We start from the raw sequence: 25924 nt of genomic DNA on the forward strand, positions 1-25924 counted from the left end.
ATTCCTGGCTGCCTTGCCTCTAAATACCTCTGAAGTAACGTGATTCATAAGTGTTTGGAGATGCCTGCTCTTTTTGTACCTCTTTCTTCCTGCTGTTAGTCTGTTATCAAAAGATTTTGCACTGGGATGAGCTATCCATGTCCTACTTTTCCTCCAGGCTAAGAGCCAAAGCTTTAAGGAACAACGCTGGTGTGTTATTTCTCCATTCAGTGCACAGTTAAGTTCAAGATCTGTCCAAATAATCATAAAAAAAAAAAAAATTCACACAGTTCCAGTGATAACATTGGTTTTAATTACCTCCTGTGTGATTGATGCCACGAGCAGCTTATTGTTGCAGTGCATTAACTGAATGTTTTTCCTCTTTTAAGGAGCAAAATTTATTGTTCTAACTTTCCAAGTACTCCTCCAGAATCAGAGGTGAAAGAATGCCATTTCCAGAGGAATCATTCTTATGAGTGCACATTTCAGCCTGTTTTTCTTTTATCTGGATATACCATGTGGATTGAGCTTAAGCACTCGCTGGGAACACTTGAATCCTCACCAACTTGTGTCGTTCCAGCAGATGTGGGTAGGTCTAGATTTCTGCACGTCTTTCTTCACTTGTGACCTTGGCTTTCAGGCCTTATATGGTATAGGTGAAGTACTTCATAGCATTTTAAATAAATTATATTGTGGAAAGAACATAAACACATAAGAACTTCAGTGTTGTCTTCTAAAAAAACATTGGATTAAATGTTATTTCCATAGATTTTGCTTGGCACAGGAGTAGACCATGACTGTACATAGTACCTGTTAAATGACACACTTAGTTTTGTACGCCTGTCCTTTTGAGTGTTTTGCAAAGACATCCAGAAAAAGAAAAAAAAAAGTTTGGTAAAAGGCAGTCTGATTTTTAAGATTCTTGATTAGCGACTTGTTTCTGGTCTCTCCTCTGAGGAGGGGCTGAGAGGGCTGGGACTGCTCAGCCCAGAGAAGGGGAGGCTTTGAGGGATGCCATGTCCATAATAACCTGAAGGGATGTGCAGGCAGAACAGAGCCAGGCTTTAGGCGTTGATGCTAGTGCAGGCCCAGAGGTGGTGGGCACATACTGGAGCCCAGGAGCTCCCTCTGCCCGCCAGGCAGCACTCTGTGCTGGGCAGTGCCGGAGTGCTGGCACAGGGACCAGAGAGTCAGGGGTCTCCTTGAGGAACTCCAAACCCACGTGGCTGTGGCTGGGCACAGCTCTGGGGGCCCTGCTGGGGAATGACTTGGGTTGGATGGACCCAGAGGTACCCCCAGCCTCAGCCATACTGTGGTTCTCTGAAGATTATGCTTTGATGCAGTGTAGCATGATAGCATGTTCCTGTTTAAGAGCATAGGAGCTGTTTATGTTCTTGCATGCTTTTGCAAAGTTTGTTTTGTGACGCATAGAGCACTGAAATTTGTGTAAAAGATAGAGGCAGAAACAGCGCTTGAGTGTTTTCAAACACTGCAAAATGTGCAAAGCAAGTCTTGTTGTTGGGTCCATGACTCAGAGCATTCATTGGACTCTGTATTGCTTTGGACACAAACGAGAACATATGCAGAGGGAACACATTGCAGCTTTGGCTTCGTGTGACTTCTGCAAAAAATTTTTCTACATCCATCTACAGAGAGAAAGTATTGGTTTTCCACCCAGATGCAGTGTTTGCAATTGCTGCTTCCTTCTGTACTCCAGATAGACCACGAAGTGCTACATGAAATAAAGCAGAATAGAGTACATATTTTATGCCTGCACTGGGGAGTTGGTGTTATAGTCCAGCTTCACCTGGAGTAGCAGAGGCTACAGTGTTACCTGCTGCCCTTGGGACAGAGGGAGGCAGGCAGTGATGACTTAATGACAAATGTCACTGGTGATGTTACAGTCTTTCTTTTCCGCTTGCATTTTCTAGTGAAGCCACTGCCTCCCTCCAGCATTAAAGCAGAGATCACCAGAAACGATGGGCTGCTGAACGTGAGCTGGACAAACCCCGTGTTTACAAATGATGACCTTAAGTTTCAGATCCGGTACGCAGTGAACAGGGAAGAACTCACATGGGAGGTACTGTCTTTTTCAATCCAGAGCGAAGCATGAATTGTTGCAGTGCTGTCATGTAGCCTGTCAGCTAGCAGGTATTGGAGTTGGTTGTACGCAATGAATCAGAGTTCTGAGTATTTGCATTATCTGGCACAGGAATGTTACTGAATAGGCCTCTCTCTCTTGTTGGATTTATTTTCAAGAGTTTTGATTGTCACAGGTGCCGAAACAACCCTTTGTTCTTACTCTCAGTATTTTGACTTCTCTTCTCAATAGCTGTATGAAGTTCTAAGCGTACCAACAAGATCAGCTGTGATAGAAGTGCAACTTTGTGTTGAATATATTGTTCAGATCCGCTGCAGAGCCCTGGATGGCTTAGGCTACTGGAGCAACTGGAGCAGATCAGCCTATGCAGCAGTAAAAGATATCCAAGGTAGATGTGCCTTCAGGGTGTGCTCTGGTGGTTTGTCCGGTTTCAGGCTGAGATGTGACGCTGTTCTTTCACAACTGTAATGTTGCAGCTCCCTTACATGGCCCTGAGTTTTGGAGAACTGTTACTGAAGATCCAGCAACGGGGCAGAAGAACGTTACGCTCCTGTGGAAGGTGAGAACAGTTACGTTTTGATCCTTCACTTTGAAAGAGGTGTGATCCGAAAGCACTGCCAGAATTACACAACTAGGAATGTGATGCCTCCCCATGCAGTGCTGTGTTGTATGTTCATGTCAGCCTGCACATGCAGTGTTAATTATACCAGTGGTGTGAAACAGATTTAACGTGCAATTTGTTCTAATACTTGGGGAAAAAAAATAAAATTAAGATGGAATCAAAGACTGTAAGGGAATGAGAGATGCAGTTTTTGGCTGCCAAGTTCTGCTAACTGAGATCTCGGAGCAGAATGTGCCACTGACTCCCAGACAGCTGCCTGTACAAACACCACTGGAACTGCATATAGACTTGGCAAGGCTACCTTCAAAGGTTAAAGCAGGATAGAGGAAAAGAGTACGACTGGCTGCTCCTGCTTGTCCTTGCAGTGATGTTAAGTGTGAAAATAATCATCTGTCCCGCGTTTTGTTTTTGGTTGGTTTTCTTTCTTTTTCTTTTTCTTTTTTTTTTTTTCAATCCTGAAAAAACACCAACATAAAGCAGCAACTTTTTGTAGGAGTCTGAAACTTTGTGTTCCCTTGTGCCCCCTTTCACTGGATAGATAGCAAGTAGGGGTATCAGAATCACATCATAGAACCACAGAATGGCCTGGGTTGAAAAGGACCACAGTGCTCATCTCGTTCCAACCCCCTGCTATGTGCAGGGTCGCCAACCACCAGCCCAGGTTGCCCAGAGCCACATCCAGCCTGGCCTTGAATGCCTGCAGGGATGGGGCAGAGAGGAAGTCAGGTCTGTGAGTGGACTGTGGTGTCTTTGTTTAAGGAAACAGCATATAGAGTATCCTTCTTGGGTCATGTTGTCTTAAAACCGGGACACTGACACTTCTGTCCAAACGTTTTCTTTTGAAATCAAAGTCTGGGAAATTGATTAATGTCAATGTTTGCCACAGCCACTGATGAAGAATCACTCACTGTGCAGTGTGAGCCGGTACGTTATAAAGCATCAGACGTCAGAAAACACCTCGTGGTCAGAATATGTCGACAATGGCACCACCTGCTCATTTCCATGGACTGAAAGCACACACACCATTACAATTCTAGCCGTGAATTCAATTGGAGCTTCTTCAGTTAATTTTAATTTAACTCTGTCACAACAAATGAGCACAGGTAAGAGCATCAGTTAGTTACCGTTTTGAGATGTGAAATACTTTAGGAATCCTTGTGATGCTTCTAAGGCAAAGCTTTCTTTGTAACGAAATTCCCTTTGTTAGGAAAAAAAAAAGAGAAACAGCTGGTTCAGCCATGTATGGAAACAGATTCTGTGCTATTTGAAAAATGAAATTTCCATCACCTGGAAATCTTACCTGGGACATTGCCCCTCCAGTAATGGAACATAAAGCAATTAACCAAATAAAAATGAAATCATGCTGTGGAACTGATCTTTCATCTGCTTTGTCTTGGGAACGCCCAGCATTCTTGCAGGGGAATGCTTTATTGCTTCCAGAATGAAATGTGGTCTTTCCCTGGCTGGAAAGAGGTGCAGCCCTCTTTCCCGAGCCGCCTTCTCAGCAGTTGAGCCAAGCTGTGATTCATTAATGAAATAAAGACTATTAAGAATTAGAATTTTTAATTTTGTCACGTTCATATGCTAATGTGTGCTGTGGGCAACATGTCTGCAGTTTGTTCATGGCACTTTTCCACAGTAATGCCATTTTAGAAGCGTTTTTATGGGTCAAATTCTTTCTGATACTGTACGTAAGGGTGGAGACCCATAGTTGGTAGCAGATGAAGTGGGAAGCGTTTGTCTGCCTGGATTATGGTCTGCCTGTGTTATTTAGGGGGATTAGATGGGATTTAGCTTGTAGACTCTCAGTGTATGTTTTTGTAGCTGAAGTCCATTTGTTGATTATTTCTTAGTTAAGGAGTGACGATTAAGGAGGTACACATGAGAACACAGACATTTGTTTGGTGAGAAGCTTGGTCTGTTTAGTGCTCAGGACTAGTTGGTGGAGACCAAGCTTCACTGGCTTAGAGAAATACATTTGCACATAGTGAACTACGGATCGGGCTGTAGTGTATAATGATAAAACTAAAGTGAAGCTCTTAAACTGTATTGGTCATTTGTGTGCATGTATGCTGCAGTATGCTTAGCCAGCTCTCACCTCTGTTGGAGCCCTTGTCTCTCACAGCTGTTCTGTCCTTGCTTTGGCAGTGAATGCTGTGCAGTCTCTCATTGCTTACCCAGTGAACAGCACGTGTGTGATTTTGACTTGGACGCTTTCGCCTCAAATATATGTGATAACATCTTTTATTATTGAGTGGAGAAACCTTAACAAAGAAGAGGAGATGAAGTGGGTGCAAGTTCCTCCAAATATTAGTAAATACTATATTTATGGTGAGTGTGTACTTGAAAATTTAATGCATTGTGTTAATTGCTATGGAATAGAAAAATGTAGCATCCCTGAGCTCTCAGATTCCTCTCTTCCCATCTCTCCACTTCTGATTTTATGGTAAGGAGAAATACAGCAATTCCTGATTATCGTGAGAGGACTGACTGTTGCTTTCTTAATTGAAATTGATGAAGAATGAAGCTGAGATGTGTGCTCATTTTTTGGCAATACAATAAAATTAGCTCTGGAATATTGACCATACCAGCTAGTTACCTAAGTTAATGTGTTAATTCCATCTCTGTTATTTGCTTTAATCTTAGAAATGTTTACAGTAGTTGCATAAAAGTGTTAACTCCGTGGAAAAAAATTTGCTAGATTATGCAGCAAGGATTAATAATCTTTGGATATTAAAGTGCATGCCTATAAAAGGTAGTTTTCCTCATTCCTGTCTGTGGCCTGGCTCTGATTTGTGACCTCTCTGGAGGCCCTTGGTTAATAGGAGGGTAATAACTTACATTGAGAAGGCTGACTTCTTCCTTCCAGACCACTTTATTCTGATTGAGAAGTACCGGTTCAGCCTGTACCCCGTGTTTGCTGCAGGAGTTGGCAAATCCAGAGCCACGGATCAGTTCTCCAAAGGTGAATGCAGCGTCTCTCTTCTGTGTGGTTGGTGAAGTAGGAGCTTGTTAGTAAAAAGTGGAAGTCTGTGTCTTATCAGAAAAAAGATGAAGTGATTTTGATACATCTGAAAACAGTGCTTTGGATTTCAGTTCCTCTAATGTGGAAACTCTGTAGAGTGAATTGAGTGAGACAACTGAATCTCCATATACCTAACTGGGGAGCAGAGATCCTACGTTCTTAATTTTCCAGTTATGGACTGTTCCCTTATTTACATGCTCCAACTTCCATAGCAAGGGCCTCCCACCAAGATGGAGGAGTCACCTCAGTATTTAGAATAATCCCTTCCTTTTTGTCTGTCTGTTCTCAAGGTGAACATTGGTTGATGTGTGATAAAACTGTTATCAAATCCTTTGCTTAGGCTGTTGCTTCTGCTGTTTATGTAAGTGGTCATTATTTGTCTTCTATAAACTGTTTGTTCGCAGACAAATAATTTCACTGCAGTGTTACCTACATTCCTTTTACCTCCAGATGGGTATGCCAGTCAGACCAGTTCTAACCTCTATATGGTCCTGCCAATAGTTATTTCAACCTCCGTGCTGTTGCTTGGAGCGCTGCTGGTTTCGCACCGAAGGTAAATTCGTCCTCATAAAATCCCAGAAGTCCTCTGGAAGGCCATGCAGCTTTGCTGTGTCTGCTCAGCTGGTGGGCAGTGTCCTTCTGAGGAAAGCTGGGCGCAGGCTCTGAAATGTTGCACCAGGGATGTGAATGCCTTGTTACTTCGTCAGAGTAATGCCCGTTCAGAGCTGCTGTCCTTTCTCAGTGGGAAATACCACGTCGGCCTGTATCCCACACTGCTTGCTTCTGCAGTACTTTGTGGACAAGCTGATGGGTGCCAGGTGCTTTGAATTTGTAATGCACTCTGTTCTGCAGATTTAATGCTCCTTACAAACTAAGGTCTGAAGGAAAAGCCAATTCCAAAAGAAGTCCATTCGAGTTTTATGGAGGGTGGGTTGGGGTCCAGCACAGCAAAGGCTGCCTGTACATTTCATAATTCATGAAACTGCCAGCTGCTGTGTCACTTGTTAATTTTTCCATTTAATTTTGACCTTCTAGAAAATCCCAAATGACTGTTTCATGGTCACAGTGTTCTGGATAAATAAAATGTCACGTATTCCTTTTCTGACATAGCAAAGGGGAGTAACAGCGGTACAGCATGTATGAGTGTAGTACTAACTCCAGAATTTACCTCATCTTTCAGAATGAAGAAACTGCTCTGGGAAGATGTTCCAAACCCCAAGAATTGCTCGTGGGCACAAGGTGTTGATTTTCAGCAGGTATGTGTTTCCCTGGTGGTGCTGTCCCCCATGCTGTGGTTGGGGGCTGTCTGCTCAGCACTGAGCTCAGTGTGTCGGTTAGTCTAGAGCCCGCCTGCATTACTGAACCAAGCACCTGGAGCCTCTGAAGTTGGCAATACAGCAGTTCTTTTAGCTGTAGAAAATCAGCACCCTGAAATGTGCCAGGACCAGAGACCACCATCTCTCGAATGCAGCACATGAGTTGTAGAATCCAAACGTGTCCCATCGGTGTAATGCTCCTGTGGCACTGATGGGTGCCGTGCTTGTAGCGGTGGCTGTATGTTTTGCTGGAGTAAACTGCCTCTCTATTTACCACGTGAATCAAGAGCTGTGATGCAATGAGCTGTGACCAGTGAGAGCCTTTATGTGGACATAACCCCTTTGCACCAGGAAATGGAGTTTCTCATGGTCCTGGGAACTGACAATGTGTAGTCATTGAGACAGTGATCTAAATTAGGCCTGTTATTTCTAAAATAAAGAGCACCTAATGACAGAAGATTTCTTTGGGGTATTTTAGTTGCATTCCCAGGGAAGGGAAGGTTTCCTTTCTCATTTCATTCCAACAGAGAATGGACATTCTTTCAAGCCTAATCATGGTCACTGCCTGCTCGAACCTTTGGGCCATCTCCCAGGCTTCCTAGGGTTAGAAGGTTTTTCTATTTATATTCAGAAGACAGGAAACACAGACACCTTATGATGCTCATTTGCTTAATTATAATGAATCGCAGAAGTAGCTCTGTCAAAAATCTAAACTACCCTTGCAAAAATTCGGAGTAGGTGCCGTGTTACAGACCAGAACATGGCTTGTCACTTGTACGAGGTTCTGCTCTTAAGATCTTCTGAAGTTTTTACGTGCCCCTGGTGCAGCAGCAGCAACTCAGAGAATGCAGATACTGTGTGCATGTTGTGTCTTGGTTGGTTTTTTTTTACTTGATTTTTTTTTTCCTGAAGGTTCCAACATGAATGCTATTTATATGGCTTCTTTATTCGTTATCATTCAAACAAGCAGCTGTATCAGTGCAGATGTCTGAATCATCTTGAGGGTTAGAAATAAGCAAGCAGAAATCCCCAAGCACAGTCTGGTTAGGGTGATGTTAGAGCAGTTTCTGCCTAATGTAACGTACATTTATCATTGCATCTTAATTTTAACATTATTTTTTGTAGCTTTTTATTGTGCTGAAATACTTCTCTGATGCACCACACTGTATGTTTGAATGTAAAATGAAGCTTTTGGAGTTTGTTCTGCTGGGGAAGATGCAGCCTTGTGGCAGCAGTCCCTGTGCCTCTGCCTTGCTGTGCAGGGCTCAGTGTGTTTTCCTTGCACAGGCTGTTAGGTCCCAGAGCAGTCTGACATGTCTGCCTCCATGGTTGCATCCTGGGAATGGGTGGGCTCTGTGAGAAAACAATAGCAAAGTGCCAGGAGGATCGGTTGCAGCAGCACACCTTGTTTTGTCTGTTTAATCTTTGCATTTATAACAAGAGGAGCTTGTGGCAATCCTCACTATCACAGATGGGTGTTGGATTTGGCACACTGGAAATGATTCTCCTTACTGACTGGTGGGGCTGAAATGAGCACATTGAAGCTGGTGATGTTTTAACTCAGGGTGAAGTCATGCCTGCAGATACTGCTGCATATTCATATCCCTTGCTCCATAATTAACGGGAAGGAAATGATGCATGCAAGTATGAAAGAAGTTGATGTTTGACATGATTTTTGACAGCTCGTTCTGCAGGAGGAGGCACGCCTCCTTCGTACCACGTCTCAGTCTGACTGCTTACAGTTAAGTGCACGGGGCCTGTCCTCAGATCAGCACGATCAGCTCCCACTCATTTCATGGTATCTGAGGCTGAAACATTCTTTGCAGCAATGTGGTCTGGGCCTAATTCTGCACTTGCACGTATGCATGCAATTTCCACTAGAGAAAGCAGTGTACAGGGCAGAATGGTATTCTTGCTTAGCTACAATAACCACTGACTACATAAATAGCCCATATGCCACTGCTGGAAAGTTCTGGTGTCTTTCTGAAGGCATTTGATGCAGAAGTCTTGTTTTGTCTCTGCACATACCAATACTAAGTCCTTCAGTCAACATCAGACCATTACTTTGGATATTCAACACAGGACACTGCTATTTGGTGCTCTGAACTGCATTTATAGAGTATTGTTTTATCAGAATTGTATTGCTTGTTGTAGCAAGAGCTTAAAATCACAGTTTAAAATAGGCAAATGTAAAGGCTTGCAAGACTGAGTCTACACACACGTCAGAATGAGGAAAAATCATGTTATTTGCTCGGTAAATGAAGTGTCTGTTCAGGGCAGGTGTAGCAGGAGGAGCGCTGTGTGGAGGGCCGCAGTGTGGGCAGGCACTGCTGCAGGCTGTGCCATGTGGGGGCAGCAGCCCCAGCCATGCGAGTTGCTGCGCTCGGGTCTATCATTGCAGAGCACTCTGAGTATTTTGACACGTTCCTGGTTGTGTTGGCAGCTTTCCTGCTATAAAATATGGTTTGTTAATACACACAAAATCTGTTTTTATCTGTTTGTTTTGTCTTGGATTTCTTAGGAAATACATTTTTTCCTCAATACATTTTTTCCTCAAGTGAGTTCTCCTTTGTAGCTAGAAGTTCCTGTTTTGTTCTGTTTGTGCTGTTGTATATTTTGTATGTGTGTATATCAGGGATGGGGAAGCGTACGTTCCTCCAAAATAAATGTTTCTCTTTGTGCAGTTCAGACGTACAGCTGGCACTCAGATGGGAATGCTCTCAGAACACTACAGAAAGCCCAAATGTGACCCTAAATAATCCTGCCCCAGCTGCAGAAGTTATTTTAGTTGGCTCTGTGATCTCAGTTTAAATAATCTAAATGAAGTCAAGAAAATCTAAGGGCACAAGACCTCTGTCTTACAAAGCACTTGGGCACATGTATTAATCCTGAAGCAAACAGGACCTCTCTGCTGCTGTGTTTCAGCCTCAGTGGCTGCTGTCCGGCTGCTGCTCTGAGCACCTGGCACCCCATGCTTTGGCTTTCCCCTCAGTCCGCACCACCAGCCAGGCATAAAGGAGGAGGAGATGTGTTTTAGGGGATTGTCAATGACATGCTCTTATTAAGTGATGGGGATTTTGTCTGTGATTCTTGAAATCTGTAGCTTCATGCCGAAATAGAGCTGTTAAATAGCAGATGAGCATTAAACTGTGTTTTTTCTTCTAGCCTGAAACTTTTGAGCACCTTTTTGTCAAGCACCCTGAAGCAATGTCATTTGAGCCTCTTCTTCTGGAACCGGAAATAGTGCTGGAAGACATCAGTGTTACTAAAGCTTTGGAACAAGAAGACACGCAAGATTTCTTAGTGCTTGATTCCACGTTCACAAAACCTGAAGACTCTGAGCACGACTCTGCGTGTCCCAGCAGCCACTTCAGTGGTCGCAGCTCCTTGGAGTGCTCCCCCAGTGACCCGACCTCTGGAGAAACAGCAAGTCAGTCCAACATTAAGTATGCCACTGTTATCAGTAACTCCAGATCAGGTGGGCTTTACGAACAGAATAAGAATCCCAGATGTCGTTTTGATGGACGTTTTCTAGCTGAAGACTCCTTGGCTGCAGGTGCACGCTCAGGTAGCTCCTGGGAGCTGGGAAATGAGGCGTTCCTCCTGCTGCCTGACCAGCCTGGCAGCCAGCCCTGCAAGACCCTCTCCCTTATCTCTTCAGAGGGATTTTCCGAGCCTTCAGATCAGGATGATGCTTTCACAGATGGAGGTAGCCCTGAGCGAGGTCTCCATTACCTAGGGATAACATCACTGGTCAAAAGAGAAAATGACATTTTTTTAACGGAAAGTTCCAGACTGATGTGCCATTTCCATACAGCTGATCTACTCAGAGGTGTGGGATTTCTTCAGAATACACCTCCTAATTTAAATGCATTTATCCAGAGTAGCATTAAAGCCATCGTGCCATACGTGCCGCAGTTTCAGATGACTGCTGCCAAGGTGCAAGAGACCACAGAGAACAGCTGTTAAGCCCTCACACCTTAATTTGATGCTCTTTATGGCTTTCTAAGTGTAGGTATGTACTGTGTTTTTCCCTCTCCTAGCTTCTTTAAGGAAGGTTGGGAAGCTGATCCTGTCCTCGAGTGACAGGATTTTAGTTGGAAGAAATTCCCCTTCATAGAATCATAGAACTCTATGATTCTATGATGGCCCTTCTTGACCTAATTTTCAAATGTGGGGCCTTCTTTTATATAATTTATATAAAAATATATTCAAAGGATGTCTGTTGGCCATGCAGACCCAAGCACGCGTCTCCCCATTCAGGAGTAAAGCATCTCTTTATACGTGCTGCCAGACTCTGAGTGAGTTTGCTCTTGTTCCAGGTGTTGTGTGGGGAGCCCAAGGCAGAGAGACCTAACCCATAGTGTTAGCGAGGAGATTGATGTTTGGGCAGAGAAACTCACATGTGGTGTGTCACTGGGGGGTGACTGCAGCAGGCTGAGCCCATCTGGATGTGGTGCTGCCACTGGACTCTCATACTGCCCGCTTATGGGGCACTGATGTGCACCTGAACCACAGGTAGGAGACAAGTGTGCCAAGCACAGTACGCATACAGCTGTGAGGCCCTCTCCTGCCCCACACACCCTGATGTACTGATGGCTTCGCTGCTGTCTGCAGTGAATGGAGCCTGCAGAAACGCAGATGGCCCGAATGAAAGAGCAGTGAGAGCCCTGCAGGTCAGTTGTTGGAAGGAAGGCTGTGACCACTGGAGCCAAACCTGTGGCTGTTTTCCTGTTGTCTCTTTTAAAGTGAAATGGGAATGCTCAGCAGCAGCATCAAGGAGCTGTAAAGAGGGACTGTGGGGTTGGAGGCACGTGCTGAACGGCCATCGGTGTGTAGAGGAGAAGTGGCTGTTCTGGTGGCTGAGGGCTGCAAGCAGAGGAGGAGAATTAAAATTCTTGTGGCCCCATAACTGCAGGGCGTTACCTGGCTAAAATGGTGTGCTTGGAAGTGAAATAACCACACTATTGATGTTGAACACAAGGTTCTGGTACAAATGGTATTATAGGAGAGCTAAGATTTCTTCCAAACCCATTCCATAAGAACCCACAGCAGAAATGGCAGTAACTGGATCCAGAAATCCTGTGTTTTATCAGCGAGCTCGCCTGTCTGTGGGATGTGAGGAAGTCAGGCTGTCCCCAGGAGCCCTGCTGAGCTCAGCCAAAGGGCTTCAGCTGTGAGGAGGATCGGGTCCTGCATCCCAGATCTGCAGGTAAACAAACCCACGGTTTTGCAAGCCAAATGTATTTTTTCTACTTTATAGTTGGTAAATATTTTTGTATATGTACTTTTTCAAAGAACTATTTTGGAAAGCTATGACAGATGAAAATATTGTGTATTCCAAAGCTAAATTTATGTGAAACTTAATTAGGCAATGAAAAACAAAAGGGTAAAATTCATAACAACAATAGTAGAGGTGTGAACGTGTATCAGTGATAGGAAATCCTGTGGAGCAAAAGGGACCAAAGCGAGTACATATTTGCACTTGAAGAGAAGCTCTGCAGGAAGCCCGCGCCGCTCCTTCTCCCACAAGCTGCTCACCTGGCTCTTGCTGGATGCCTCCATCTCAGATGCTGAATGTGACACAAACGTGAGGTACTCATGCAAAAAATGCAGTATGTAGGAGGCAGCTGAGCAGAGCTCCGTACTGCTTGGAAGCATGACTGAAGGAAAAGCCTCAGGTTTTGAAAAGGTGCCTGTAGGGTGCAGTGGCCCTGTGGCAGGTGCCACAAAGGCTGACTTGTGGCTGCTCAGCTGGAACGAGCTGCGCTTTGGAAGGTGGCAGCAGGAGTGAAAGAAAGCTGCGGTTAGCAGCCAGGAGAATGCTAAAGTTAGAATCCATCTGAAGAAAGAAATTCCCTGCTGCTGCTGAACCCAACGCGGCACAGCCTTCAGCGTGCCGGGAGTGAGCTGTGCACTGCCCTGGGTGTGGGCTCTGCCCTGCAGATCGGCACCTGGCGAGGCCAGGAGATGGGCAGAGCTCTGCTGCCCGCCTCCCTCCCCAGCGACTCCGCAGGGATTCCTCGTGCTGCAGCTGAATTTTGGGCAGACGACCCAGATTTTTGTGCTTCAGCCATCTGCTCTCCTCTACCTGGGATGGGAAGGCACTGGGATTGCTTGAGATACAGTTTTGTCACTGCTGCTGCAGTACAGCCGTGCCCGCTGTGCCTGGAGGAACGCCTCCCTGCCTGCTGCACATCTCGCAGCTGGGAAGGGAGCAGTGCAGTACAGCTCTCTGTAGGCCAGAATAATAAAGGCATAATTCATCACAAGCTTTGAGTCCCTTTAGTTCTGCTTCCTGCAAAGTTTTCTGGTTGTGTTTGGAGATCTGTCTTGAGAAATAGAAATTTGCATCGATTTTATCGCTGACTACTGTTAGCAAGTGCTCATCCAGCAACCAGGGACAGCAGCAGTGCTAAGCGAGGCAGCAGTCCATGGGGTGAGCATGGGGGCTTTCCTGGGCTGCAGGGATGGGATGGCTTTCCTGGGATGGGTACAGGGGAGGGCAGAAGATCCCGTCTCCTCTGTACGGTACTGGTGTGGCTCAGAGCTGGAGGCAGAGGGTGCTCTCAGCACGGAGGTGAGGGACATCAGTAGGAGCTGCCCTGGATCTTTATCTCTGGGAGCCCAGCCTCCCCAGCTCCTCCTGATACACCTCTGCCTTTGCTGCAAAGTGTTCTGTGTCAGTTCCCCTCGTGTACCACCTTTTTCTTCTAGGCTTTTTTGCCGTGGCTCCATGGCAAGGAAAGGCCTTCGCAGTTTAAGCAGGAAAAGCAATTAGGAGGAGCCACGTGCAGCTTCAGGAGTACATATTAAGCTCTAACATTCACCTCTTGCAAATTAACGTTTAAGTGCATTGAAGAGCGTAGCTCTTTTATCTAAGAAAATGAATGGAGCGTGTTGCCATTCCATTTACAGGTCATTTGCAGCCGTAGTTAAATGCCCTTTTTCAGGGCGATTGACGTGAGAAGCAGCGAGGAATCGTGTTTCCCGTTCTGAACACCTGCAGTTTGCTGTCTGTCGTTGAGTCACCGCTGGGTCTCATCAGCCTCAGTTCTCCCAGTTTGCGTAAAATAGGCCCCGTGTTTTTCTTTTCCGCTTGCATAAACTGCAGACTAATTTCTGAACGCAGCTTTCGCTTCTGGAACATTAATCCTTCTGTGATCCTATGATAATTTACAGTGATAGTTTCCAGCTGAAACTGAAACACAGCCTTCTGCCAGCGTCAGAAGGGGTGTTCAGTGTTGGTGCCAGCACTGAATGGGGGTCTGTCTGACTGCACGCGGTGTGTCAGCCCATCCTGCCCCTGCCTGCAGCTCCCCGGGGAGGGACGTTGGCCCCAAGCCATTACCTACACTGGGAAACTGCGTGGAGCAGCGCCTTGCAGCTCGCCGGGATGGGACACAGGGAGGGCAGAGCTGCAGTGCGGGATGTGGCTTTGTGTCACAGCCTCCCCCCGCCCTGCACTCACATCAGGATGGTTTGGGGCAGAGGAAGGAGCCCTGTGTGGTAGCATCAGGAACTCCTGCCCTATACAAGATGAGGGCGAAGAGAGTGAACAAAACACCAGAGCAACCTCACAACTAAAAGCATTATCTGGCGGCGAATCACATCTGCTGATTATAAAAGCTTTTTCTTTATGACTGTGAGCGTTCTCTGAGCAAAGGAGAGCCAGGGCTGGGCGCATGGAGCAGCTCCGATGTGCAGCACTGTGGTGGTGGGGTGCAGGAGGGATGCAGGTGGGCTGTCCTCAGCTCGAGAAACCTGTGAGATTTAAAAATATGGAATGGAACCGTGTGTGCTCCCAACTGTTACCCAGGGTGTGCTTCTGCTCTGGATATTCCACTTTCTGCATTCCCTGTTGCAGAAGACCTCATTAAAATGCAGGTTTCTACTCCATCCTCCATCCTGTTGCTCTCCCAGCAACAGGAGTTAATTTTGTCCATCTGCAGTGCAATCATAGGGCCCGATGTGCAGAGATCTCTCTGCTGTGTGGTGGCAGAGCCCTGGTTCCCTGTGCCTGACCTCACACCCCCCACCCCCACAGAACCACAGAATGCTTTGGGTTGGAGGGGACCCCTTTGGGCCCACCCAGCCCCACTCCTGCTTGGTTTTGGCAGGCGCCAGTAAAAAAAAAAGGAAAGGGAATTGTCTGTGTGAGACTCTAATTAATTAGTACCCATCAGGAGCTTCTGCAAGAGCTGTCATTGGCAAAGCGGGGAAAGGCACTGAGAAACTCTCACTAGGAAATCTGCAAATCAGTCTCAGTGGCTCATGAAATACCGCAGTGCCCCGCTGCTGGGGAGGGGTGGGAAAGCCAGCGCTGATGGAGGCGGACGGAGGGGCTGCTGGGGGCTCCAGTGCTGCTGGGAAGCATCGGGCGGTGAGCTGAGGTTACTTTTACAAAGCTGCTTCTCAGCAGAGAAACTCATTTCAATATTGAAACGAGTGGCTGTCAGCTGTGTCACTTTGTGAAGGAGAAGGAATGGGATGGGGGAGCCAAGGAACAGACTTGTTCCTCCCAAACCAGAGCTGGCAAGGCAGCGCTGGGAGATGCATCCATAGGTGGGCAGGAGACACAGCACAGGCTGGAGCTGCTGCTGGAAAGAAGCACTCAGAGACTCCTTCAAGCTTTAAATGATGATTAAAAATCTGGGCTAGAAGAAGCTGGCAGTGAAATAATTATTTAGTCTTCTGCCTGCCTAATGTGAGGAGCAAGCTGCAGAGTGCTGATGCTGTTCTGGTAGCACAGCTTGCCATTGCTTGCCATCGCTCTGCTTCCAGCTGTGTGGCCATGAAAACAGCGGCTGAGAAACGCCGCTCCTCCAGAGCTGAGCGGGGACACATCACCAGCAGTCCTGAGGAAATGACAACTCTCTTCTAAAGCAAAGCATCCCGTGTAGAGTTTTATGGCTGCAGAGAGATTACTTCCTACAGCAGTACCTGAGGGATGCCCGCTGAGTTTGTGTTCAACCCACAGGATTTTGAAATGCGCTCTGAGGATATATGCCACGTTTTATTTGCCTTTTGTCTTATAAATGCGGATCCCTTCTGCTCCTTTTCTGATGAGCTAGATGTGAAAAGTGATGTTGAATTAGGAGCCCTGTCCTTATCACTGCGCGCTGACTAACATCCAATTTCCTGTCAGGGCTCTCAATAGATTGCTCTCTGAGCCACGTGGATCTATCTCGCTGCAGCAGCCGCTCCTGCGTTGGTGCGTTAGTAAGGTTAAAACTGCATGAGCATTTGCAGAGATCAACATTCACCGTATCTGGAGATATATTTCAAAGCGAGTGCCACTTTGACACTCTCACAGGGCCATTAAGGGGCGACAGTGGCCAGAAACACAAGCCAGACTGACAGGCAATGTCTGAGGCAAACTGGAAGGACGCAGTGCTGGTGAGAAATGAGCACTCAGCTTGCCCAGCTACAACGAGCAGAGCAAGGAGAAAGTCTGCTTCAGTGCTGCAGACAGCATGGGCAAGAACAGGTTTTGCCCCATGCTTTCTAAACCCAACGCACCCGCAGCACCCATTGCTGAAGCCCTCCCTCCTGCCATCCCCACCAGCCATCACCCAGCAGCCCTGCATTTAGCACTCCTCTGCGGCCGCTGAATGCACAGAAAACACGGGGCTGCAGGGAGTGAGTGCCTCCTCAGCTGTCACGCGTGTGAGCAAAGCAAACCATGAGAAGTGGGTTTAAATGCAGCACCCAGCTCACAGCCTCCCTCTTGTCCTGCCTGCTGTCAGTGTGGCAAAGACGGTTTGCATTCACTGCTCTAAGCAGCTGTTGTTTATTTGATCATGTTTCCGTCTACCTTGTTTTTGTCGTATCAGGTACTGCCAGGCTAAAACACAGAAGGTTTTATTTTCTTTCAATTGGATCTGGTTTTTGTAGGTAAAATGCAGTGTGTGGTATCTTGACTGAATTAGGTACATATCTGGGAAGTGATTTTCTAATCTTACCAGTGAAAAATCTAGATGCAAACAAGAGAGGAAGATAAGACCTTATCTTTGTAAGCCTCCTTATGTGCAGGAAAATCCCCTTCATGTGCCTCCATCAGATCAAACCCGCAGCTCGTGGGGCTGTCCTCTGCAGCCACACAGTTACAGACAGCCCTGGTGTGTGTGCTCGTGTTTGCTCACCGTGTCACGGTGCCAACGTGAAGGTGGATGTGCTGCAGCTGCCAACACCACTGTGCAAACTTGGCGTGTCCATACCGCACTGCTGCCAGCTGCGCTGAGGGCTTCAGGTGTCTGTGCATGAGATGAGCTGCATTCAGATTCGTGCTCCATGTGCAGGCAGGCAACGGCAGGAAGCCCTCGTGTAGAACAAGCTGGGGATGAGCTGCAGGAAAGGAGCAAAGAGGAACACCTTAACAAACACTGGATGGTGGCAAAAGGTGCTCTGTTCTGACTGCAGCAAGAGCAAGGCAGAGGCAGACAGCTGCTGCTGGTTTGTGCCCTATTGGTGATGTGGTGTGACCAAGAGGAGGAAAAGCAGAAGGCTCCACTCCGTGCACAGGAGCACGGGTAGGCAGCAGAAAGGACCACGTGCACTCTGCTGCTCGGTTTATCTCGAGAAGAACGCAGCAATGAACAAATGGAATTGTAGCCCTTAATATGCAATTTGAAGCCATCCGTCCCTCAGGGCTGATAAAAATGCACTGAGAGCTGAAGGTGTCACCCAGACACCTTATGGACTGCTGAGATAAAAGAAGTGTCACAGACTGGCGGACACACATCTGTCTAACTGCACACTTCCCGATCAAGACAAGAAAAAGGAGGCCAAAGTCTGCAGAGGTGCTGGTTTCATTACTTGTGGCGGTGTGAAAGATGGGATGACACTGCTGTACATACATGCCTCTGTATCTGATAGAGTGACTCTGAGGTGGCTTTTGTCATCTTCACTGGTAGAAAAAAGGAGCAAATAGCTTTGCAAGGTGAGAGAACTTACAAGAGGTGGAAAGGGAAGGTGGAGGGTCGGTGAAAGCTGCAGGCATTGAGTGTGCATCTGGCTGCCCCGGGGCAGGCACCCACTGCCGTGTCAGTTACAGTGTGTCTTCTGATGATTCACAGAGAAACAGCACTGCGAACATACAGTGGGCACCAGCACTGCTGATAAGCATCGTCTGCTGGCACACACCACTTCCCAGCACATCCATCCTCACTATAAATGATCCGAGAGCACAGATTATGCAGTGAAGCAGCACAGGGCATCCACAGGTCCCCATGGCCCTGGGCAGCCCCACCTGGGCCCCCACGTGCAGCACTCAGCTCCCACCTGAGTGGTGCTGGAGGGCACCTGCCTGCAGCCACATACAGCCGCATAGCCACCAGCCAGTGTTCAACCTCATCTGGCCAGGGCACAGCTGCCTCGGGGCTGTGGGGTTGGGGCTTGGAAAGCTGCCTGGGGGAACAGTGAGAGGAACAGGGACCCCATCCGAACAGAACAGACACAAAGCTCATCAAGTGCAATAGCCGATTTGTTGGGGCTTCTTTTTTTGATGACTTAAAATGGTTTCTCCTAGGCAGCTGTAAGGAAATGGTATGCAGCACAGATGATTTGGATGAATATATATCCAGTTCGAGTTGGTGCTTTGCCAAGACCCTGCCAGAGAAAATACTCTGTGAGCAGAATTGTGAATAGCTGAGGTGGGAAGGGCCCCGGGGATGGCTCCAGGCAGCAGCAGAGCAGAGTGCCCTTTGGGCTCTGAGAGCTGGACAAGTTGGAGGTGTAATTTACACAGACATTCCTTTCCATGGAGAATAGCTTGTATAAGCAGCATCACTGGGGATTTCCACGATTGATGTGGGAACAGAATGTCCCACTGAGAGGATGGGATGAAATTTCACTGAAATTTGTGGTTGAAAAAGGTATCTGTTATGGATAAATATCTCGATCCTGTGTTTTATACTAGTGTTGACCCATAATATTTGTTCCAAAGTAAACCCGTTTCCCTGTTCCGTGCAAAATATTAATGTTTAATTACATGAAGGGGCTGAATACCGACACTTTGTAAAAACAGCCATTTCCCAGTGGATGAAGAATGCCAGCTTTCGTGTCAGGGCGTTATTACTTGTGTGTTACGTGTACTGCCTGTGATTGGACCGGTCTGCTGGATGGATCTTTGGCTGGTTCACTGTGAAATACCAGGGCCTTCCAGCCTTGTCTCTTACGCAAGCTGTCTGTGGCTATTTTTTTCACAGAATTCATCACCATCTAGCCAACAGAGCAGCCCTCCCTCCCACAGCTCCATAAACTGGGCTGGATGCATCAGCGCCGGGGGTTTAGGCTGGCAGCCAGCAAGCCCTAACCAGGAGGATTAGCTATTCTGCTGCAGGTTTCCCTGCCATGTCAGCCGTGACCCCAGCCCTGGCTGTCCACTTTCCACTTCGACCCTCTCAGTTATTTGGATGCTCACGTCGGGCTGGGCCGGCTGATTCAGCTCTGTGTCTGACAGTGCTGTAACCGATGCTGGGCGGCTGAGGGGGAGGAAGAGGAGAGCAGTGCCTGTACTGATGGCTGTAAGCAGCCAAAACACGGAGAAGCTGCAGAACACTGAATGGCGTCAGCTTATTCCCTTCTGAACAGTGTGCCTGAAAGAAACAGCCTCGTCCTGTCCTTTGTGCTAAGGGCTGCCCCCCAGCCCCCACGAAGCAGCCCTCTGGGCACAGCACTCCGGGTGCTGCCTTTTGGTCCCACCATGGGAGCAGCTGCTGAGTCTGGAAGGGAATGGATGGGAATACTCAGCTTTTCCAGAGCAAGGCATAATATAACCTCTCAGTCATTTCTGCAGTAACTCTTCTGTTATGAAACATGGAAGGTAAATTTCACTGTCTGATCACAGGAACACAGCCTCAGCTACAGCCCATGTAATTCCCCTGTATGTGATATATATAAGAGCTCCTTCGGCTGTTTCAGCCGCAGTGGAAGAGCAGAGATGGGAGCACAGACATTCATTAATTATGCTCAGTGAATTAATTCACCGGTCTCTTACAGTACTCAGTGTATTCCTTCCCATTTCCACACTGCCCTATGATTCTCCTAGCAGTCCTCCCACCAGCTTTCACCCCAGTACCCCCGGCTGGCACCAAGGCCTTCTTGAGGAGTTGCAGAGAAAACGACGCTGTTTCGGTACACGAACCAGGGGCACGGAGAAGACACTGTGGGGGGAGGCAATGGCTCCTTTCTCCTCTTGGTGCTGGCAGCAGCGAGGAATCCCCTTTGCTGAGGAGAAGAATTCTGGAGGGATTCTGGGGATGGCACAAAGGACAGCCCCCGCAGTGGCAGCTCTGGGGCTGTGCTGCCTGCTGGGAGCGGTGCAGGGCATAAGAACTGCAGCTCTGAAACCGTTCTGCCAGCGGTGCCCTCATGGCACAGCCGCGGCTGGAAGGATGGGGAAGGGAAGTGATTTCATCTCAGAGACAGAAAAATTTCCCCTTTTCCTCCAGCAGTGAAATGAGGGCTGTGTTCCCCTTATTTTTAGCTTTGCTAATACCAACCATCCTCCTTCAAAAGCGCGTTTGCTTTTATTCCCTTTCTATTTTAATAGGAAACATATCTTCTTTTTACTATTTTGACAGCCCCTCGCTGAAGCCAGTTATTCTGTTCTACACAAGCTCTCCCACCACATTTATCACAAGGTATCTGAGTGCATTAAGCAAAATGACTAACATCTGCCAGCTTATTTTTTTCTCAGATTGGAGGAAAAAAAAGGAAAAAAGGATGTAACAGCATCCCGTTTTGTACATGGGATTTTTTCCCATCCTCTTTCACATATACATCGTCGTAGTGTTTTATTGTAAAGAAAGCAAAGCTGGAGAAGTGTACACTTCCACGGAGCAGGAAGTGGTGGTATTTAATGGCATTTACCCCTTGGTTCATCCCATGCCCTCACACTGATCCCGTGGCAGTTCTGCTGACCACGAAACCAGAAGGTATCTCCACAGACTGGCAGCAGTGGAGGTGTCAGTGATGCCCTCCACCGTGGGAGGGCTCTGAGCATGAAGCAGGAGGTGAGAACGCTGCACTTGATTTTCTGTTTTATGAGGAATTAGAGCAAAGTCTAGGATGGTTCCTGGTGCAGCTGAGGGGTTCTGCAATGCCCCCTAAGCCTGCTGGAGTTGATGAAGTGCCTCATATGGCTGTACTGCGTCTGAGAGGTGATTAAGGCATGAATAGCTGCACTAAAGTCGTCATACCCCGGAAAGGGACAGACATGGTAAGTCATCACCTGCAGATGACGGAAAGCATTACTCAGACCCTGGTAAGTGAGAGCTCAGTGCCTACACCACAGCCAGAAATACTCTCAGATTGCTGCCGGAACTGACCACTTGTGCATCATCTCCACATCACTGGCACTCGAGTGCATCATCGGATTTCAGTGCACTGATTAGCAGGGGACTCTGTCAGTGAGGGGTCCAGCTGTGGAGGAACTAAGCCCTATTACTGTGGAGTGGATGTCCCCTGTCAGACAGCATCTGAAGCCTCTGAGTAATTATCCTGACAGTTCCTGCGTGGAAGGCAGTGGATCCCAGGGTCAACAGCTTAAACATGAAGCGACACAAGAGAATGAGAACAGATGCTTCCCTCCTACCTACTAAGGAGATCACCTCATCGCCGCCCCTAGGCTGTCTCATCTCCGTGCCTTGGCCTAAATTTGTGAAGATCAGTTTCGGAGAGATGCTGGGAGGTGGCCTTTGGGCAGCTCTGCGGGGGATAGCACAGGAATGGGAAGGTCTGGCCATGAACACCGGACGCATGACATGACGTGGCCCAGTGGGGATCTTCACGATTTGCCTGCTAGTGTGTGTTGGAGGATTAGCTAGATTCTGCAGAGAGTAACAAAAAGCACTGATTGTATTATACTGGTCTACCTAAATCATATGTAACCTTTTCACAAAGCTGGCAGGGTATCAGTCAGGTTTATTAGCCTTAAACCTTTTAGGGTGTTTAGAGCTCACTGACAATGACATATCTGTGTTCACAAGTGGTATCTGGTGAACAGCAGTACAGTAAACTTTGCAGCTTTCAGTATTCTGTTCCAGTGAGATTACGAAGCACTCAGGGCTGGTGGAATATCTTAATGCCATGGACGTGTTCTCCAAGTAGACTTGGCAGATTCTGGAGAGGAAGATAAGAATAACACAGCCTGTGATATGATCACAGCATGAGCTCTAAGAAATTTCTTAATTTCGTCCTCCCCATGACAGCCTTTGCTATCAGCATTTGAGTTTCCAATGGGGTGTCAGAAAGCTGGAGATCTGTGAAGACAGGAGGATGGCCAGTTCCTTCTGTCCCGGCGATGGCTGTCATGGCCAGCTCCTTCTGCCCAGTGACACACTGCCACGTGCTGCTAGGCGCTGGGTCTCTGACACTGTTTGCAGATCACTCAGTGAATCGGGATTACTGATGTGCCTCGTTGCCAGGGAATTAGAAGACACTACGCACTGTCTGAAGTCTGTGGGGGCCTGAGAGCAACATTCCTGTTTTCTTGGCTTTATAATCTAGCAGACAAGGCTTCCTTTTAGTCATTTGAGCTATTTTACTTGTCCCATCCTAACTTGCATGTGCTCAGCGCTTTCTTAGTTAAGCAGAACTTAGAGATGACTTTCCTAAACGCTATATAACGAACAATCAAAGATTTAACTTCTTGCCATAAATGACAGGCAATGAACTCATTAGCCAATGCTGTGCTTATTTCAAAAATCACCATTTTCCTCCAAGTGCAAACCACAGGAAACTCTCGAGGTTGTGATATATTTTGCAAGGAAATATGGGAACCACCTGATCCTAAACTAAAGAGATTAAATCCAGAATGTATGGAAGGGCTGCTGACCTCGACTTCTCTGTAGTTTCCCGAACATGAATACCCTTGCACACCAGAATTTTGATCAGAATTTTGATGTGTGACTCTCTGAACAAGGCAGCATCCAGAGGGAAAAAATCAACTTGCTTCTGCTCTTGTGTGTAGCCAAAAATTTTATTTGCAATGGCAAAAAAGAGAGCCGATGCGATCCTTCTATGCGCAAGTAGGGTCCTGGGAGGGAGAGTGGGAATGTGGTTTATGGAACTGATAAGGCTGTTATCAGAATACTACAAATAGTTTTGCAGCCCACATTCTGTAGAAGGTATTTACATGTTTTGAGGGGCCCGGAAAGAATCGCAAAAAGACATATTTGAAGAGTGGAAAAACACCATGTATAATGAATTTGAAGTGCTTGATCTGTTTATTTTATCAGAAAGAGGATTAAGCCATGGCTCGATTAGCACGTTAAATACTGTAAAAGAGTTGTTGGTTCAGCAGGGAAGGGCAAAATAAGAAGCAGTGCTTGAAAGCTGAAGTCAGAGAAGTTCAAATCAGTGCGTTAAGTGTGTATTTTGTTGTTGTCAGTGAACAACCAGTGGAACAGCCTACCGAGTGATGATGACTGATGTCCAACCTTCTGACCCAGGCTGTCTGACTCTGGGGGATATGCTTTGGTCAAATACACAATTCTGAGCAGGAGGAATCTGGTGAAATGCAGTGGCTTACAATGCACAGCAGGTTAGATCAGATCTGGTGCTGGCTTAGCTTGGCTTTTTTGGAGGCAGTTGGGATTTATGCGTTTTATTCTTTCTGAAAACTGCAGAGGTTTTCCCTACTGTAGGGTGCAAGCCAGCCTGCGTCCGTCCATGTGGGGGAGTGCATGTGGCTGTAAGCCAGCCCAGGGCTTTCAGACAAACAGCTCTGTATCAAGCAGAGCTCCTGCATGCACCGCCACACAGGGCTGCTTTGGGCACATCAGGAAGAGCTGTCCAAGATAAAGTGGTGCCAATCTTTCCTTTTTGAGACCGCAGCCCTGACAGGCTAGGAAATGTTGAGAACAGTATTTTATTGGCAAAAGAAAGGATGAGATGATAAGCTGTAAAGGTGTGAAATGATTCCAGAGAAGTGCTTTTCAACTGCTTTAAAATCCTGCCATTCCAGCATCATGGCTGCCTGTCTCTGTACTCTTGTTTGTGATGTGAAGTAATGAAAAACAGCACATACCTGAATCATCATTTGAATTGCACCCATCAGCAGTCTTACACCTTTTTTTTAATATATATATTAGATGTACAGAAATAAATTTCAAGAACGGAAAAGAGTGAAAAAATGAATGTTTTTGCTGGTCATTAGTAACTTACCTTGTGTGTGCTAAAAGCTATCTAAGTGTATTGTATGGAAATCTAACAAGCGGTTATTAACTCTTCATTTCACCACAAGGCAATGAATAGCTCTTCATGCAATCTCTTCTCCCCCTTCTGCCCCCCTTTATGATAGTGGTACAAAACTTTCATTCAATATTGTTCTCCTGCACTGCACTGCATAAAGACTGGTTTATCACGATCTGGTGCAGTCTGTCCTGAATCTGTGGGACACTGGGCGATGAGACAGTCCTCGAGCACGAATTAAACAGCAGCTTTCTGTTCAGTTTTCAGAGACTGCAGTCATTACTCCCTGAAATTAAGGGTCTGTGTCCTCTACAAATAGTGAATTTAACTTGTAATTCAAAAGGTTTTACAATGAATGCATTTCATTTTTGTATTCTGGATTCTGAGGTTTTGGGGAGTTGGAGCTGCTCCTTTAAGACTGTTAAATATTACTCCTCGACTATGAAGGCAAGAAAATTACTCTTTTCAAAATGTGAATTAAGTGACATTAGACTACTTTGGAAGCCAGGCCTTTGATGAAGACCTCAAACATCCAGAGACCTAGCAACACTGCTAGGATCAAACAGACATTCCTGCTGTAGCCAGCCCACATGAAATGACTTCTTCCACGCCTCCACATCATAGACGTTTGGGGTGCTGTGAGCAGCCTTGTTGCGTGGCTGCACCCTGAAGGCAGGCTGCTCTGTTTGCTGCCACAGCCACGCTGCCCCGCGGTGGTGTTGAGCTGTGCATACCTCCAAGGGGACATCCTGCTGCTGCTGTGCCGCCATGTCACAATGTCTTCTGCCCTGCCAGGAGCCAAGCGCTGGGGTTCTGAGGGCCATGTGTCCTAGAACCACAGAATCACTCAGGTTGGAAAAGCCTTTGAAGGTCCCCACCCCATCCCACCCACCCCATGCCCACTGCCCACATCCCTCAGTGCCACATCCCCACGGCTCTGAACACCCCCAGGGACGGTGACCCCCCAGCCCTGGGCAGCTGTGCGGTGCTGAGCGCTCTTTGGAGCAGAGATGTCCCCCGGCACCCAGCCTGCCCCTGCCCTGGCACAGCGTGAGGCCGTCACCTCTCATCCCATCGCTGTTCCATGGGAGCAGAGGCCGACCCCCCCTTGCCCCAACCTCCCGCCAAAAGCTGTGAGGAGCAATGAGGTCTCCCCTGAGCCTCCTCTGCTCCAGATCATAGAATCCTAGAATCCTTAGCGCTAGAAGGGACCTCTGAAGGCCATCAAATCCAACTGCCCTGCAATGCACAGGGACAGCACAGCTAGGTCAGGCTGCCCAGGGCCTGATCCAGCCTGGCCTGAAAAGTCTCCAGGGACCGAGCATCAACAACACCGGGCAACCTTACCTAGTGCCTCACCACCCCCACTGTAAAAGATTTGTTCCTTATATCTAACCTAAATCTACCCTCTTTGAGCTTGAAGCCATTTCCCCTTGTCCTGTCGCCACAGACCCCACTAAAGAGCGCAAAGTCTTGCACCTCACAGCGTCGCTGCCTCCCTCAGGACGCTCCAGGGCCTCGCTGTCTTTCAGAGAGCGGGAAGCCCGGGCTGAACGCAGCGCTGAGCCGCGGCCTCACACGGCAGCGCGGGAATGAGGCGCAGCGCGGGCTCCGCGGGCACCGCCGCTCTCCTCACGGGCGGCGCTCGCCCCTCCCTCCTTCCCGCCCGTTGCGGAGCACCC

At 47.4% G+C, this 25924-nt stretch overlaps 1 protein-coding gene and 1 long non-coding RNA gene across 5 annotated transcripts in view; one reads left to right on the forward strand and one right to left on the reverse strand.

The window, feature by feature from the left end:
• The window catches only part of LEPR (leptin receptor), a 32645-nt gene extending 19330 nt beyond the window's left edge, over positions 1–13315 (forward strand). The window contains exons 11-20 of one of the 3 annotated variants that reach the window (NM_204323.2): positions 369–568; positions 1911–2059; positions 2312–2468; positions 2557–2639; positions 3589–3805; positions 4851–5033; positions 5572–5667; positions 6178–6280; positions 6908–6983; positions 10209–11388. In NM_204323.2, coding sequence (NP_989654.2) covers positions 369–568; positions 1911–2059; positions 2312–2468; positions 2557–2639; positions 3589–3805; positions 4851–5033; positions 5572–5667; positions 6178–6280; positions 6908–6983; positions 10209–11012 — 2068 coding nt within the window. In that variant the 3' untranslated portion in view covers positions 11013–11388. Of the gene's footprint in view, positions 1–368; positions 569–1910; positions 2060–2311; positions 2469–2556; positions 2640–3588; positions 3806–4850; positions 5034–5571; positions 5668–6131; positions 6281–6907; positions 6984–10208 lie in introns of those variants that run through there. The other 2 variants (XM_040704476.2, XM_046944211.1) reach the window with 2 other exon arrangements.
• On the reverse strand, positions 12136–25894 carry LOC107054016. Of its 2 annotated transcripts, XR_001467913.4 has the most exons (4): positions 25722–25894; positions 24977–25071; positions 17189–17390; positions 12136–14807 (listed from the first exon to the last, which is right to left on the reverse strand). It is a non-coding gene; the product is annotated as an uncharacterized LOC107054016 (long non-coding RNA). The 2 variants fall into 2 exon arrangements; XR_005861994.2 differs by lacking the exon at positions 12136–14807 and having other exon boundaries at positions 16807–17390.
• Between the last annotated feature and the right edge of the window lie 30 nt (positions 25895–25924).

The sequence above is a fragment of the Gallus gallus genome, chromosome 8, assembly GCF_016699485.2.
Source record: "Gallus gallus isolate bGalGal1 chromosome 8, bGalGal1.mat.broiler.GRCg7b, whole genome shotgun sequence".
Taxonomy (NCBI): Eukaryota; Metazoa; Chordata; class Aves; order Galliformes; family Phasianidae; genus Gallus; species Gallus gallus.